This window comes from Pterocles gutturalis, unplaced genomic scaffold (assembly GCF_000699245.1).
Source record: "Pterocles gutturalis isolate BGI_N339 unplaced genomic scaffold, ASM69924v1 scaffold40687, whole genome shotgun sequence".
NCBI classification, from domain to species: domain Eukaryota; kingdom Metazoa; phylum Chordata; class Aves; order Pterocliformes; family Pteroclidae; genus Pterocles; species Pterocles gutturalis.
Window position 1 is genome coordinate 1,907 of NW_010116861.1, and position 18,132 is coordinate 20,038.

Here is an 18,132-nt window from a genome sequence, read left to right on the forward strand (position 1 = left end):
CTTTTGGGATTCATAACTCTTCCTGAGGGTTTCTCTGAGATTACGTGCATAACTTGGATGAGAATGATCCCGCACTGAACTGCTTGCTGCTCTGTTTCTACAATTTACTCAAACCTATTTTTAAAGCCTGCGTCTTTGTTGATGAGAAATCATCATATCTCTTCTACTGAATTTTCCTTTGGATTACTCTTTTTAAGATCTCTGCAGCTTAGGCTAAAGTCTTAGGCTGTGCCACAAGAGACTGGAGATTAATGTGCTGTTTGTAATGTATGCCAGTCTCTGACCTTCAGAAATTAAATGGTCATGTGGTTATTGTAAGAGGAAATCTTTTGCTGATAAAGTAACAGAGGGACTTCAGACTCCCTGAATCTTTTTTTTTTCCTTTTTTATGTTGTGTTCTGTGCCTTGCAATTTCCCTCTGCCTAGCCTGATTCAAGGTTAGTGTGAACTGGAGAGAAAAGGAAAATACAGCCAGGAGCTAGCACGTACATCTCCTGGAATCCTTGTTCTTGCAGGCCGTGCAGTTTCTTCAGTGATGCTTTAGGTGTAGCTGGTTGCCTAGGATGTTGCTGAGGTTGCCATTGGGGCAAAATCCCTAGTATGCCCTGAGCAGCTAACCCTGCTCTTAAGTGACTGCTCTTGGGGTGCCAAGAGAGAAGGGGAATTACGTACCTCCAGTCTGGGCAACTAAACAATTTTCTGTCGTTCATTTGTGTAGCTTCCTCAAAAGAAAGTTGCCAGTCTCCTCCAGGCAGGAAGGTGTCCTTTATCATCCGTAGCACAGTCCTCTGTGCCAGCGGAAGGTGAGGGGAGCGGCGTTCACAAAGCGGCTCAGCTCGTGTGCTCTGCTGAAGTGATACCTTCTTTTGCTGGTGTTGGAGAGCCAGTGGCTGGGCTACACGGGCTGTCAGGCTGGCCAGAGAGAGAACTTATTTTTTTATAGTCCTGATTCAAGACGTAAGGAACTAAGGATTGTTCCTTAAGGAACAATCACCAAGGAGATTTTACAGGGTAAAAGAGGAATAGAGAGTAGTGTGCCTACACGGTTAAATTCCAGAAAAGCAGAGGAAAGTATCCCGGTACAGCTAGCTGGCTTGCTGGCTTCCTGATGACCAGCCCATAGTGCCTGCCGGAGGTGATTGCTTAAGTGCCGCTTGATAGAAATCATTACGGAAGTGGGACTTTGCCTGCTCTCTGTACACAGATTTCACCAAGACACTACCAGGTTTTACTTACAGATTTCTTTACTGGCTTATCACAGTCAGCTGTAATAATTTTTAAACTAATGAACCAAGGCCCCTAGACCTACTACAATGCAGAAAGGAGAGAGCGTTCCCTGGCTCCTGAAATGCACAGGGTAACACAAAACCTGTTCAGCAATGCTGATGGTAATGCTGATACCCTTGGCATGTGTTACCTAAAAGAAAATCAGAGATCAAATAAGTGTCTCACAGCCTGAGTAACTGAGATTAATAGGAAGGAGGAGGCAGCAGCAGCCAGAGACAGCAGTTGCAACATCTTGCTCAGTCATATCAGCTTATTTTTGTTTGCCAGGCATTTAGTTGTAACAATTAAAAGCATCAAGTGACTTCTGCCCAGGTGAAGTGTCCTGACTTCTGCCAAGGTGAAGTGTCCTGCCTCATGTTGCTTAGAAGGTTTCTGACTACGTGGGAACTGCAAAAAAAAAATTAAAAAAAACCAAGTAATCAATGCTCAAGTCAGTAGGCCCTGCGTAAATCTCCGCCTTTGGAATAGCAAGGTTTGTGTCACCCACAGCAACAGTAGAAGCTCAGAAATAAGCCCAAAGTCTTTGTGGCTTTTGACGTGTGTTCTTTTTTGCAGTTGAATTCTCTTTGCAGTTTTTGTAGCTGTTCACAGTAGTTTACTCTGAAGGAGGCAGAGTAGGGAATCACCATCTTGTCACCAGCACTGTTGTGTTGGAGCTTGGGGTCAGAGGAAAGACCTCTGCAGTGCACAGTGTGCTCTGAGTTGGCTGTCAGTCACAGCACGTAGTTAACTCAAAGCATTTGAACCTGCCAGTTCTTCAGAAGTTGTTCATCAGACAACAGCTCCAAAAGCCTGTTTTCCAAAATGATCATTGGATCTCTCAAGCCTGGTGCTCGCACCCTGAATGGTGAGCAGGGAGGGGTGGTACACCTGAGCCCAAGAGCAACAACTGCTTTGTGAGTGCCCCCAACAGTAAATTTGAATGAGAATAAATCAGTAATATCAATGACAGTGTGAACTGGAAACAATAAATGTAAGCGTAATTATGAATGACAACTGCAAATGATGCCCAGTTCAATATCTAGAACGTTCTGTTTCATAACATATAGAAAAATAGCACTGGAGCTCTCAGTACAAGGCACAAAAATGACAACAGAAGTCTTACATACTAAATATGCATGGAAAGTATGATGTGAAAACTCATAGTAACTGATAGCACTTCCTTGATTTGGGAAAACAATGTTAGGTACCTAAGTAGTACGTACATGTCTGTAAATTAATCAATGTACTTTTTTTGGTCATATAGAATCCTTGACGAATCAAACCTTGCAGCATCAATGAATTAGGGAAAGCTAGTCCTTAATTTTCAGGGGAGAGAGCTGAATCCAAAAGGAAGTTTGGGCACACCTAGGACCAGAACATAAAACTCTGAATTGTCTGCAAGCGTGGCCTTTTTCTAACTGTGTGGAGGTTTTTTGCTACTTTAGTTTTCTATGCTTACGTTTATTTTACGTCTCTCAATGCAGGAGATAACAGGACGTTTTCTGGTGTGCTTTGCAGGGTTTCTGGCGGTGAACTTTTTGACTTCCTGGCACAGAAGGAGTCTTTGAGTGAAGAGGAAGCAACCAGATTCATCAAGCAGATTTTGGATGGTGTGAATTACCTGCACTCTAAGAAGATTGCTCACTTTGATTTAAAGGTAAAGATGCTGATTTAGACTTACTGTTATTGCTGTTTTTTAATGATGGACTGTACTTTCTACAATTTGTTAGATATCTGTATTTGATAATGTGCTTAAAACCTTCGGTAAAACCATTTTCAATGCACTGCACTGCTGAGTGCTCCAAGGAAGACAATCTCCTTTATCAGGCCTGTGGTAACTTTTGAGAAAAAGAAATTGTAAGTCTTCATACTTCAGCTCTTTGCATTTGTGGTATCATCCAAAGCATGCTGTTTAAAAAAAAAATAATAAAATTACAACAATGTACAGAAGAAATGCATTTTTTGGGAAGAGAAGGGCCAGGTCCATAGCAGCATAGCTGCTGCTGCTTCCATTCCCTACTGTGTTTAGAATTAGGTGAGGAATGTGTGTCATCCAGTGCAGTTTGGTGAACAAAAAGACTTCTTGCTTTCTTAGCTGCTTAGGGCTTTGAAAGCCGAACACACAGAGCTCTCTTCCTACCATATCAGGTGACACCTATAGCTTTGGTCCTTGGCTTTGATATCTGTACAACTGGCCTAGACAGTACAGAAGAGACTGTCTCTCTGTCCTTTTGATGGTGGCCTGCCGAGGTGGACATGCTTCTCGGAAGCTAGGGGTCTGTTGTCTTTGGGAATGAAACTCCTGAGAATAGAAGACAGTGCTTTCTCAGCAGCAGACTCACAGCTACAGAACTGGCTGCCTCAAATGTTGCTGCTTCCAGAAATACATTCACAATGCACTTCTTCCTTAGGAGAAAGTAGAATAAAACAGGGGAGGGAACCATTTTAAAATAAAGGAAAAAGGAAGAAACTCTGCTGCTAGATTACATGTTCCTTGTCCTAACTTTAAGTCTAGGTTAGTTTATTACTAATTACGTCTATGCTATAGACAGACTCCTCCCAGATTCTCAGGATATATATGCTTATTCCTTGTGCTTAATGTGTGCCTAATACTGTTTGTCTTAAACTCCTTGGTCTTGGGTCAGTGTTAATGGCATATATGTAGTCGTTGCAAATGCTGCAAATTGCATCAAATCTAAGAAACCGGGTAGCAAGCTACTGTCCAAATCTTCACGGGGTGCATGTGAAAAAGCGTAGATGTGTGAACATGTGAAGGATGTGCACTTGGTTTTTAAATAGCTACATGAATCCAGAAGCCAAAGACTGAAAGTTTTCACTGTGTTTTAGAAAACACTGTAATATCCAGTGGCATGAACATATTGTGAGAATATAGGTGCAACTTTTTCTATACTGATCTCTAGCTACTGATTTTGACATTTAATACCAGTAATGTCAGGTGATCAATGAAGATGTTATGAGACGTTGCAAGGTAGAAATCAGAAAGGATAAGTAAAGAATCATTTCACTGATAATGAGTATCAAATGACCAAAAACATAATCACAGAATAACTCTCCTGGGCTTTATAGGACTGGGTTTGGAGTTTTGCTAGTGTTGAATGAGATATGTATTTTTAAGCAGTGATTTGATTAGATAGAGGGTGATTCATAATTATCTCATCACTTAACAGGGCTCCATCGACTGCAGTGGAGCTACAATGACTTACACCACCTAAGGAATAAAACAGTCTAGGAGGTAGTGACTGTGACTTTTTGCCATTTCAGTCTGTTCTGTCTGCTCTAAGCAGGCTTACATCATGTATCTGGGGTGAATGGCCTAGATCCAGGGAAGAAAACCAGACTTGTTAGCCTGAGGCTAAAATATTATTGGTCCAATGACTGTGACGATAAATTATTCATATGCTGTCTTTCCCAGTGCAGCCTGGCTGAGATTATATGTTAGCAGGAGCTGCTTCCATGCTAGGATCTACTCTGAAAAGGCTAGGCAGTTGCCAGCAGGGAATCAAACTGTCTCACTGTTGCTCTTGAGCTTATGATTAAGTTATGACAAATTAATGCATTAGAGCTCTTCATGGGAGATAAATTGAACCCCTAGTTTACTCTGGAATAGGGCCATGGTAGGGAGTAACTAAGGCTGAGAAATTTAGTTGAAGAAACAAGTTTGAGATACCTGTTATATGTGGTAAAGAAAGACAAAGTCTGTGGTTGCAAAAGTTAGCTTTAATTTCACAGTTCTAGCTTTGGCTGTTCCCTGCAATGCAGTGAGAAATGCTACATGTTCTTTTAATAGCTTGCTATCACATATGTGCTAGGACCTCTGATCCCGACTCTTTCCATTTGCTGGACTGTTCAGCTGGTAAGTCCTAGATCTTTCCTGGCCTTGTTGTTCCAGCTGTGAATTTAGTCTCATAAGGAAGAGCATTTTCCTTCCCTAAGTAGGTTCACATGTGGCTAGAATCCCTCAAGAAGCATTTAATAAGACATCTTCCAGAGGGTTACAAAATATACAGGATAGGGACAGCTGGGCAGACATAGTGAGGTTTCCCACTGGAAATTCCAAGAACAGACCAGTAAAAGTGCTGTTGGTCACAATACTTGGTGGTGCAGCTCTCCCTCAGGATCAAGCAGTGGCACTCTCTCCCTGCATCAGGTGTCTGCGCTGCTTCAGCTGCTGTTACACATGCACCCGTTGTTGTAACTGAAGCAAATCCATGGGGTCAGGATGTGACATCTTCCCAGGACACCCTGTGGGCCAGAGATGTATTTGCTCTTTTAAGAGAGGACAAGATAGACTGAGATTCCTCTTTGTGTTATGTGACAATGCTGCTGGGCCAATAACCTAGTGGGATATTTTGTCAGATTAGGGATCTACATAGAGCTGCGTGAAAAACTTCAGTCTTGTTATGTAAACAAGGACATCTTGTTTGCATCCCGGCAGTAGCCATCCTTAAGAAAATAAGCTTAGGAGTGCTAACAGGAAGATAGAGGAAGGCAGGCTCTGCACGAGATAAAATTAAATGAATGAAAGTGTTACTCTTATAAGATTTGCTTTGCTTTTGTGAAGTTCTGGTCCATTCAATGATGTCAGATTTCACAGCTGTCATCCCTTTATCGAAAGAATGATTTGTAAATGCTTAGGTACAGGTACGTGTTTCTTGTTCTACAGTGTTCTATATGCAGAGAAAAAAAGGCACTTGAGAACTCTGTTACTTTCCCAAGTTGTTAATATTATAATACCGAAGATCTACCTTTTGCTGTTTTTAGCCGGAAAACATTATGCTTCTAGACAAGAATATCCCTATTCCACACATCAAACTCATTGACTTTGGTCTGGCTCACAAAATAGAAGATGGAGTTGAATTTAAAAACATTTTTGGAACTCCAGAATTTGTAGGTGAGTGAGTGATCCATTCCTTTTTCTCGTATTGCAAGTTCCACGAGGAAGCCGCGACATCTTTTCAAAGTTAAGAAGAAAGGGATAGAGGTAGTTTCAATCTCAGTTGTACTGAGGTGACCTAAATCTAGAGTTTTACTTTATTTTTTTGGAATAGGCAAAAGGTGCTTTCTATAAACCAGATGGGCTACTCCTGTGAGAGTAGGTTGCTGACAAATAAATACTTAGAGATGTAAATTTGGGATCGAGATTATGAAACCCTGCAAATACAAATTCTAGTTTTTCACTTGTTGCCTGGGGCAGGTAAGCTCTCTGCATTGTAGTACATGGGCACACAGTCACACGGGTGTCTCTAGAATGGTTTTCTAGATAAAACTGCTTCAAACACTGTGTACCTGTTGACTACAAAACCTCACCTCGCCTTACATTTTTCCACCTAATTATCTTTTTGTTACTCACTGATCGTAATTCTAACCTGTCTCATTTGGATTTTATGTTAATCCTCCTCATTTCTACTGGTTTGTTAGAGGTTTTGGGCTTGGTTTTTGAGCGTTGAGGGGCAGGGAGAGAATTGTAATTCATGTTCGGGTTGAATGCAACCATTACAGACACCTTTTTGCATCTTGTTACCTCACCTTGGTCTTTTCTTTTGCATGCAGCCTTATATGGGGATGTTTTCTGATAGGGACATGTTTCTGATGAAGATAATAGGGTTTGACATGGGTAGCAGTGTGGTCTGGCATGTAATTCCAATCTCTTGCCCAAGGGCTGTTTCTGACTGGTTGTTAGAAACTAGCTTTAATGGTGACAGTTAAAAACAAAACAAAAGCTCAGGTTCTTAGGGGTAACAGTATCCTTGGGAGGTGAAATAATTAGTTATTTGCACTGTAATTAGTATATAATATCTGCTTTACCCTTATTCTTGAGTTGCATTAAGTTCCAAGTTACTCTACATAATCTCTCCTGGACACCTGTGAACTTGAATTCCTACTAGGGCTATCAAACTATAAACAGTGCATCCTAGAACAACCTTTCCTTTTCCCACCCCTTCTTTCTCCCTCTTGGTAATTCTTGACCTGCTGCTCAATTCAGCCTGGTAAAAGTTTGTTACTTCAGTTGCTGATGTTTGATTAAATTTTTCTTACAGCTCCTGAAATAGTAAACTATGAACCGTTGGGACTAGCTGCAGATATGTGGTAAGTTTTTAGGGTTTTTTTTCTAGGTTGCTTTGATATTACTTTTTCCCAGTTCGTTCTGAATAGAACCTATTCTACTGCAATAAATTAAAACAAAAATAAAACAAAAAACTTAAGTGCAGTTAATAATGCTTTGTTCTGTCTTTCCATTTTTAATGCATTATTTTTCATTAAAACATAAGCATTAAATTTCTGCAAAATCACAATGAAAAATTTTGATGGCAGTTATAGAGTTAACAGTTTGCCACTGTCCACTGCAGAGGAGCACTCTTAAGAGAAAACATGTTCCTGCAGTGCTTGTGACAGCTTTATTTCTGAGAGCACTGCATGCAGAGGAGACCTGCGTGCTAATCTGATCTGCCAAGAAGGCAGGCAAAAGAGGTCACCCCACATTAAACATCCTTGCTTCTGTTTCTTTGTATTTCTGACTGTAGTAAATACCCGCTAGAGCAGAAATGCATTAAGATACTTCAAATAGCCACATTCCTTGAAGTTATATGTAAAATTTGTTTTCCCTGAAACACTATTCTTTGAGAGCTATTAGCAGTTATCTAAAGCCACGATGGCTCTCCTGCCAGTGTAGCAGCTACTATATTATGTACATTATATGTACTATATTATGTTCATTAAGAAAAATACAGGTCATGTAGAACCCCTGCAGTTAATCCTTTTTGTTTTTTAGGAGCATAGGAGTCATCACTTACATACTGTGAGTACAATAAATTCACTCCTATAGGAAGTTTTCCTAAAGCTCTGCTGCGTTAGCACGAAACATCTCTTCCCTTTAGTCATTTAGGAAAGGAGCTGCATGCGTGGGGTGGGCAGTGGTTTGTCTGATGGGCAAATGTCATCCTGCAGCTTTGCAAGTTTCAAATAAGGGATAAAAGAACAGGGGCATTCTGCACAGACGAAGAACAAATACAGGTTCTCTGCTTCTTATGGGACCTCCTCAGCTCTAGATGATAGAGGAGAGAAAAGCCCAAGCCTATCAGTTGTTCATAGCTATGAGCTACCAGTGCATGGGGAGAATAGAAACCAAGTGTAACAGTACCATTTACAAGGTAGTTATTTCAAGTGGAAACAGGGAAGTTTTAATTGGCTTGTAAAGGCAGCAGTCTAGATCACTATACGTAAATATGATCACCCATATTCAGAAAGAGGGATTGAAGCTGGGATAAGAGCAGAGAAGTTGACCCTGGGAACTGAGAATACATCTTACAGGAGGAAAAAGGGCTTGTTAGAGCTAGTAAAGCAAAGGCTGGCTGGGAATATCATTGCGGTCAGTAAGCACAAAGGGAAAAAAAATACTTTTTAGAGGAAAAGTCTGTCAACTGGTGATGAATAAATTAAAGTAGGAAATCATGACAAGCTCAGACTCTCAAAGAAATGAGGTTCGGTAGACATCCTGGGGACAAGCAGTCGAGAGGGTTTAAGATGGAGCTTGACAATTTGTGAAACTGCTTGTGTGACAGTGGATGCGTGCAGTGGAGGGACAGCACTTGTTGCTTCAAGAATTCTTTCCTCTGGTTTGAAATGAGAATTACGGAAGTGGTCAGGGATCCTTGGGCCTGACTGCTTCAGCTGAAATCAAGCTCCTGTGACTGCGGGGGAGCAGCATGTGGTGGGATACTGCATTCTTGGAAATGCCTCACCCTAACATTCCTGCCCTGGGTTTCAGCAGTTCCTTATGACACTCAGAGGACTAACTTGCTGCCAAACTTAAATAAGGTGCACTCTGGTGTTAGAGGGATTTGCACTGCACAGCTCAGGGCTCAGAACGAGTATGAAGGCTTGGAGGGGAGGGATTGTCTTTTCAGTGTGGAAAATAAACATAGTGGAGTTAAGTCCACCCTTGGGCTATACCCAAGGCTTAGACCCCAAAAGCTGGAGAAGAGCTATAGTCTGAGAAATCAGATTCAGTGCAACAAATCCCTTCTGTCCTGTGGTGCAGAAAAAGATAGGGATACTGGTTGAGCCCAAGCTCAGGTAAAGGGATTTAAAATACTGTCCAGACCCTTGCTTTTTAGCAGCATTCTGGTCTTCAGTGACGTGTACTTGACAGGACATTAAGTTTTGTAAATTGCTGTTTATCTGCATTCATAATTGATTAAAACTTAGGAGCTGAGGATAAGCAGGTAGGAATACTTACCGTGCAATTGCAGTCATACAGGGATGCACAGATGGCCAGGTGCTCTCGAGGTTTTGCTGTTGCATGGAGAGTTCTGTCCTGGGGGCAGAATAGTGAAGCAGGTTTCTGTACTGGCACCAGTGTAGGAAATATGTTTTACCTGGTTGGCTAGTAAGAATTGCCACAGTAATTCTCTCCCTACAAATGACAGAAAAAAAAGAGCATGCTTTTTATGAAGGGAAGGGTCAGCTTGCATTATATGCTATGTATTAGAAATTTCATAGAATCATGGAATGGTTTGGGTTGGAAGGGACCTTCAAGATCATAGAGTTCCACCCCCTGCCATGGACAGGGACACCTCCCACTAGCCCAGGTTGCTCAAAGCCTCATCCAGCCTGGCCAGTGTCTCACCACCTGCACAGTAAAAAATTTCTTCCTAATATCTAATCTAAATCTGCCCTCTTTCAGCTTTAAAACTATTACCCCTCATCCTATCACTACACTCCCTGATCAAGAGTGCCTCCCCATCTCTCCTGTAGCACCCTTTCAGTACTGGAAGGTGCTGGAAGGTCTCCCCAGAGCCTGCTCTTCTCCAGGCTGAACAACCCCAACTCTCTCAGTGTGTCCTCATAGGAGAGGTGTTCCATTCCTCTGATCATTTTTGTGGCTGCCTCTGGACTTGCTCCAACAGGTCTATATCTTCCCTGGGCTGAGGACCTCAGAGCCTGGATGCAGTACTCCAGGTGGGGTATTTGTATGCCTTTAGTATTTTCTGTTAATTTTCAAGTCTTATGTTCTGAAAAAATTCTGAATAAATGGGGTGTGTTTAATGATACCACCTACTTTAGCAAGTTGGCAGCAGTCAAATGGATACCATCATCAGGTGCAGAGATCAAAATGCCTGCATGTCCTCAGGTCAGTAACCGGTGAAGTTATTCACTGGGTTGTAAGGGCAAAGCCTTTGTTACTGAGGTCTGCTGTTAGATTTTTTTACAGGCACTGAGTCAGGATATGACAAAAGTAATTTGCATTAAGTGCTAGGGTTTTAGAATCCTCCCATTTCACAGATGTCAAAACTGAGTCCCAAAGAGGAAAAAAAAAAAAAATCAGAGGAGAATAGAGCAGTTGGCTTTGGCTTCCAGCAACGGGCCAAAAGGTGGAATTACAGCTGCTTCGTGGCACAGTTTGGGGAAAAGGAAAATAAAGCTCTAGGGCAGGGTGCCTGCCTGTAGCCTTCTTTTGTGGCTAAGAGAAGTGGAACAAGAGCTTAAGAGGGAGCGTTAAGAAGTGAGATTGACTGTGGCTTATGGGGTGAAACTTATGGTGCCAAAGACAACTGGAGGACCTCACTTGTGCTGCCTTGCTGTCATTGTGTGATTGTAGAGGGAGAGGAGGCACTTTTTGCACTCTAATGTTTATTCTGTGGATAAAACCACACGTGGTGGCTGGGGACTGGGCTGAGTGGCCCAGGTGGTCCCATCAAACTTTCTGCTTACCCCCAAATTCCCAGTCAACATGGTAATGGCAATACAACCAGGGTAGAAGGTCTGTTGAGCAAGATCAGGTAAGCCAGCAGTTTTGTATTCAAAACCTCAGTTTAGATCCCAGGAGTTTGCTGCAGTACTGCTTTGAGCCTGCTGCATCCTGAACTGTGCTATGGAAGCTAGACATAACAGATAAGCATCGTAATCGCTTGGAAGATTTTTTTAAAAGGCATGAGATTAATTGTCTCAGTATAAATACCATTTCCTGTAAACCAGGCTTTTGCGAGTCAGCATCCCTGTGGATTGGGAGAGGAAGGAGAGGGGCGGGTCCTGCAATGAATCTGTTCTGACACCTGAGTTTTACGGAGCAGAGGTAAATAGTCATCAAAGATGAAGGTCATCAGTCACAGCTGAGAGATAGGCGAAGCAGGATGAAAGCTTTTTCTGCCTACATAAAGATTGTTGAATGGCATTTTATGATGATGGTGTCTCCATTATATCCTCACAGGTGGAGCAGAATGCCAAAAGAATGAGATCCTGCATTGTTCAGAAACTGTTGAATTTTATTGCGACAAATGTTCTTTTGTTTGTGGGCTCTTCTTAATAAGCAGTGTGGCCCTACCTCTGGTGGAGCTGGCCCCTAGGCAGGGCCACACACCTGACTTCTGATCACATGTATTTTGGTGCCAGCTGGGAAAGGTCTCTTGGCTGAACTCACTGTGCAGGGAACTTGGCAGTAGCTTTGCAGACAGAAAAGCAATAGGATCAGGGCTTTTCCTACCCAAAGAAAATACATAGAAACACTACTTTATCTGCGTGAAGCCAATAGAAGCTTCTGCCTGGTAGTGTCTGTGGGCTTAGAGGGATAGAGACTATCAGCATGACTCTCACTTGTAACCACAGAAGCAGTGAGCCCAAAGCTTGGCTTGTTATTGCCCACACGGCATACCTGCTACAACGTGAGATCCACAGATGTCCTGAGAGTTTAGTACACAGGCACTGTCATTTCATTAGGGAACCTTTGCTGTTTATTTTTCCAATTGATTCTTCTTTCTGGCTTATCTAGGCTTAGTGGTGCATCGCCTTTCCTTGGAGAAACTAAACAAGAAACACTTGCCAACATCACAGCCGTGAATTATGAATTTGATGAAGAATTTTTCAGCAATACCAGTGACCTGGCAAAAGACTTTATTCAGAAACTCCTGGTGAAAGACACACGGTAATGAAAAATTCAGAAAGATCTATTGATCTCTAAGATCAGCCTGGTGAAAGGTAGCCTGACAACCTGCAAAGCTTTCCCTGCAGTGTACTTGCCATTCAAGAGCCAGACAGGAGGCTGCTGCTGTGCCCCTGGTTAATCACTGCACCAAGAAACCCTAACAAAAGGAACTGAATCTCTTCAGTTAAATTTCACTTTCAGGACTGAATTCTTACCTGAGTCAAGCTGGTACAGTAGGGTGTAGGTGAAGGGCTGAAAATGGTGTGCAAAAAAGTTCGGGGTAACTACCACTCCAGTGTTTCAGTCTATTATGAATGGCTTGTGAGGAGGTGACATGATCTCAGAATATGCTCCTGGTGGTGCAAGGGCAGAAAAATCTTCACATGTGCTCATAGCAGAATTGTTCCTTAAGTCTCTGCACCTGTTGCAATTGCCTAGAATTTGCATGACAGGTATGCAGGTCTTTATTCCCAGTTTATAGGAACCACAGACCTTTTATTTAAAAAAAAAAAAGTTTTTCTTGCTTTTAATAAAAGTGCCCACAGAAGCAGCATCTCCTTCCCCATCACCCTGTTTGTCCTGGAGGGAAGTCAGACCATTGCAGTTCTTTCTAATGGCTTCAGTAGGGGAAAAAATAGTTGTTAGAAAGAAAGAGGCAAGCTGTTCAGTCAAGATTTCTGCAAATCCTCAGGCCTTAGAAAAGTGGGGGGTGTGATGGAGTCATGAGGGGTTTCCATGGGTCTAGCAAATTCCTTTTAAGAAAGGACAAATCAGTGATATAAGTATGTCCCATTTATAGAGGCAGTTGGTGTGCAATGCTGTGTTTCTGCCTTTGATTGTCAGTCCTTTTAATGTGCTGCTCACCGGTGTCACAATGCAGGAGGAGGTTAGGATTGATCAGGTTTGATTAGGTTTGAAGTATTCCTCTCAGAAATGTCACTTTCAGGAAGCAGCAGCTCCTGGGGTGGTGTAATATTGAGTTCCAAATTACAGTTTTGATATTAATGTTGCATACTTCGATTCAGACACAGTCATATTAAAGGTGTATGCAAAGAATTTATTTTCTAAGCATGTAGGATGAACAAAGCAAAGTAATGTTTTATCACTTTTTATAGAAGGGTACACAAAAATACAGGTACCTTTTGATCAAGAATTAAAATTGTGTGAAGTAAGGTCAGCTCCTTACTGAAACTTAGAACACAAACTGCATACAAGCAGTATGCCTCATGGAGAAACATAACCCTGAAACTGGAGAGTTAGTCCTGGTATTGTCTTTATAAATGCTGCATACAGAGCCTGGGAGAAGTGTGGGTCAAGGCACTGGGGTACGAGGTATTTCTCATTAAAGACTTTTTTTTTGTGGTGGTTTTTAGGAAGCGGCTTACAATTCAGGAAGCGCTCGCTCATCCATGGATAACGGTAAGACTGAATAAAGAGATAGATCTTGTTTTTTACCATGAGCAAAGCAGAAATCATATTCTCATTCTCTGTGGTGTGTTAGATGTGAAACTGAACTCTAAGCAGAGACCCTAGGTGTCTCAAAGAGTTGTGCTGGAAAAAAATTGGTTGGGTCTAATGAAATCATTGGTTTCTGTCAATGACTTCTTTGATGTTTGTTGCACATTACAGCATCCTGCATTAGACCGTGCTTTGCATTTTTACATCCTTCACTGTTTGCATGGACATATACTACGTGTTGGGTTTAGTGCTTTCTTGAGTTGAGAGTTGACTACAGCCAATGTGGAAAATACAGTTTCTCTCAAGATATAACTGCTGTACCAAGCGTGTTGATTTGCTTACGCTTGTGTGTCTGTGTATTTTTTCATCATGAACATTGCTTGCTTTTGTGGATAAGTCTCTTGTTGAAAGTACATTTGGTTAATCTCAGCATGACTAATGAGGATGTTTGAAATTCAGTTTTTGCTCTGCATTGCACAAAACTAGAGTGTTTTCAGGACTCTTGTTTTTCCTCTTACAAATATTGATAACTTTGAGACTGGTAACTGCTAAAAATTCACATGAAAATAGACTGTGGCCCTATTATTTACTCTTATCACATTGGAATGAATGCATGCCATTGGCACATTGATTTTTGGGTTTGTGTGTTGTTTGGCTTTTTTTTTTTTCTTTCAATCAAATGCATGAAGGAAAATCTGTGTGAGCAAAGCATCTGCCAGCATTGTGGAAGTTCAGGCTGCATCCTTTGTGTAGAGTTTTTGAATGACTACACTGTCCTGTAAATATTCAGTAACGTTGGTTCCTCTGTCTGATGACCCACCAGCTGAAAGAAGAAACAAAAGTCCAAGAAAACAAGAAGGTTGAGAACACACAGCTAAAGACAAAACGCCTGAGAGAGTACACTATAAAGTGCCATTCGAGTATGCCTCCAAATAATACCTACATCAACTTTGAGCGCTTTGCCCGGGTAGTAGAAGACATTTCACTTATGGAACGGGGTTTCAGCATGTTGACTGCATCCCACGATTCCTTGCAGGAGGACATTGATGCTCTGGTTTCCATTTATAATGAGAAAGAAGCTTGGTATAAGGAAGAGAATGAAAGTGTGAGGCACAAGCTGTCCCAGCTGAAGTATGAATGCCGTAAAATTGAGTCCCTGAAAAGACATCTACAAGAGGATATCAAGACTGTAGGCGCTAGTCTTACAGGCATAACCGGGAAATATGCTGATCTGCAAAGTCAGTATGAATCTCTCAGTCACGAACTTTCTGAGGAACTCAAGTGGATACAGGATTTAATGAGTAGTTTTCAGCTGGAAAATGAAGCCTGTGTGAATGGAAACTTTGACTCTGTTTTCAACAAAGATAATAATGAAACACTAATGGAGCTGTTAAACAGATCTCACTGTGAAGAATTCCTTGCAGGGTTGAATCTTGATGTAGCAGAATCAAATCAGTAATGTTGTAGATCGCGTTAGGTGCAGGGTTTGCTGCCTGGTTCAATGTACAGCAGTTTAAAAAGTTTTCAGGGCATAGATTTTACATGAAAACATCACCTAGAACTAAAATAGAGATTCTCATCTATTGCACAAGGTGCTGACCAAAACTATAAACTCTCAGTGGTTTGTAGTGTTGTAGTTGTTTTGCCGTGTTTGGTGTCTGAACTTATGGGAACTTAGAGTATCACAGTGGTATGGACGCATCTAACCCTGCAGCCTTTTGCATTGCCTAAATCGTACTTCATCATGTATTACTGTTCCTGAAGATTCCTAAGTAATTCACTTGAATAAAGAGTAGGTCAGGCTGTTCTTACTAGAAGCTGGATGCCTGGAAGCTAATAAAAATCTTACGATAGCATCTTTGGCTGGATGAAGAAAGCAGAACTGCTGGAGGCAGTTCTATAGACCAGCTGAGAGAAGTACTTGCAAAAGTTAAATCTGTCCCGTAAAACAAAATAGATGGTGTAGTGATTTAACATTTAGCTAGTACTGTGGAAATTCTCTGTGAAATGGCTGCTAATGAAGAAAAGTTAAGATTATTGTTTAGGCCAGTTATGCGGGGTGAGATCTTTTACCATCAAAGGTGTTAGCTGTTGATTAATCCTTTAGTTTGAAATTCAGCTAAATTTCCTGTCCTATACCAGAGAAATCCTAATCAAAAGACAGAACTGGGAGCTTGTAATGAACTGATCAAGTAACTGTTTATGTAATTTTATGGTGCAGGTACAAATTTCTGAGTGGTAGGTGATAACAGAGACCTCTGGTTTGCTTTCTGCAGTAAAGAAGATGACAAAGCTACAACTAACTTAATCTGTGATGTGGGATTTGAGCCTAGTGTTCTTGCTGTGAAGATTTTTTTTTTCCTAAAGTTTTAGAGAGTAAAAGAAAAGTTGACCCACACTTTAATCATGCCCTGCTGTCTTGTATTTCAGAGAAGTCACTTGGTTATACTGTATTCATCTGCACAGATGTACCCATCTCGGTTTTGGACCCAATAAATAGTTATTTATGCAGTAGCTGTTTATGCAGGATGCAATTGTTCCCTGATGGTGTAGTTAGAGACTAAAAAAAAGATGTCAAGCTTCTGTGTACTGAAAAGAATTGCCAGCATTGGTTCTGCAGCTAGTTTTACAGCCCCTTTGCTTTGTATGAATTTGCTGCAAGGTGACTGTTACGCAGCTACAAGATGAGTGAAGACAGTAGCCGAGGATTCCTGCATCGCTGGTCCGGTCCATCTGGAGTGGATCTTTAGATACACATGAAAGTGTGTCTTTCACTGACCAGCCTCCCTCCTTGTTTTCCAGAGAAGTTAATGACCTAACTAAATCTAACGGTTGTTGTTGATGTTCATAATGTTATTAAGAATAATGTTTCCTACTTTGAGATAAAAAGATAAAAGCCTACTCTCCAATTTGTGTGCAGTGGACCCATTGCTGCCGTGTCCTCGTAAAGATGTGCAGAGGCTGGTGAAAACTCAGAGTTTTGAAAACAGTTAATTCAGCAGGCATACTGTTACTCCCGTCATTGTACACAGCAGAGGATGGAAACTGGATGTGCTCTCTGTGGCGTCTTTCTTTCCACAAGATGCAAAATTTTCAAAAGCTTTAAAGTAGTGTAGAGAGCCAGGAGATGTCCCTCACAAGCTGGTGTTGCTGTTTGGGGGGGAATTGGGCTCCACTGTGATAAATCACATTGAGAATTTTACTGAAGTCTATTTTTTATTCTGTCTAAATGCTTCAGTTGTCATTTCTGCAGGCTCCTTAGAGATGGAAGACCCACAAGATACTGCTCAGGGGAATCGGAACACAGGATTTTTTAATGAGGGAGAGAGTTTTAATTCTTAAGAAGTAACTTAAAGCTTAGTGAGAGTTAATATCTGCAGAAAAGACTGTCGAGTCTGCCTTCCCTCAGCCATGATCCGTATTCTCTGTTCGTGTAGATTTTCTCTATGAACAAATGCATGGCAGGACGAGAAGGAACATGAAATGAGACCACTCTGTTCTGAGCATGGTTGTGTGAGGTTAATCGTGTGCCTCAGCCCTTGGGGCCAGTGCTCTCTGAGCTGAAGGAGGTCACTGGCATACTGCTTTTAAGAAGATATTCTAATGATTGAGGAAACAATGAGGTCACTGGCTTGTGGGCTACTGAGAAACGGAGAGGCAGTTTTTAACAGTCTGGAGAACTGTGAAGTGAGCTGTTTTGGTTCAGTGATGGCTCTGCTGCTGAAAGGGCACTCAGAAGTTTTTCATGGTGATTGTACAGCTGACATTTAGCCAGTGACATTTTTTCCACTTCAAATTGATTTTTACTCAGTGTTTCATTGCACCATGCTGGCCATTTGCAGAATGAGGAAATGATATCTAATGCTTAGATGTCCCAGCTCTGTTGTGTGCAAGTGATGTGTACCTCTAAATGAGAACGAGGCCCAGCTGATCGCTTGGCTCCTTGAATTGCTGATGAGATATCTGCACAAACGCTGTACCTATAGCATTTGATCAGAAAAGGGAATTTGTTGTCTTGTAAACATTATCAATTATTTTGCTAAAAAAATGTTTAAATCCTCCCTGAGGTGTTTTTCCATTCTTCTGTGGTACTCTTGCTTCCTCAGGTGTCTGTCTCGGTTGCCTTCCAGTCCAGTTCAGTATAAATATTTCTGGATTATCCACCTCCTACATATGCAGATCAGAACTACTGCAATGGTTGTCACTCCATGAACTCCATCATCTTTGAAGGGTTGATTCCTGGCCTTTCTCTTTTCACTTCTATGAGATCTGATTTTGAACCTTGTTTTCCCTTCAGTCTGACAGATACAGTTTTCTGGTCTGTGCAGATTTTGGAGTTCAAAGGTGCTTCATGTTGAGAAGAGCTGTGTCAGGGTTTGCGGAGCATCTGTTTCTTAACACCAATTTGGCATCCAGAAATTTTAGGCACACATCTGAATTCTGAGATATATATATATATATATATA

General features: G+C 41.5%; 1 protein-coding gene across 1 annotated transcript; it reads left to right on the forward strand.

Annotated features, from left to right (window-relative positions):
- Positions 1 to 718: 718 nt before the first annotated feature.
- On the forward strand, positions 719 to 15,125 carry DAPK2 (death-associated protein kinase 2; the record flags this gene model as incomplete). Its single annotated transcript, XM_010075628.1, has 8 exons — positions 719 to 803; positions 2,788 to 2,926; positions 6,052 to 6,181; positions 7,329 to 7,377; positions 8,060 to 8,086; positions 12,056 to 12,208; positions 13,582 to 13,627; positions 14,490 to 15,125. Coding segments are annotated over 8 exons (1,265 nt in total), but the record flags the coding sequence as incomplete, so codon positions are not given.
- Positions 15,126 to 18,132: the final 3,007 nt, after the last annotated feature.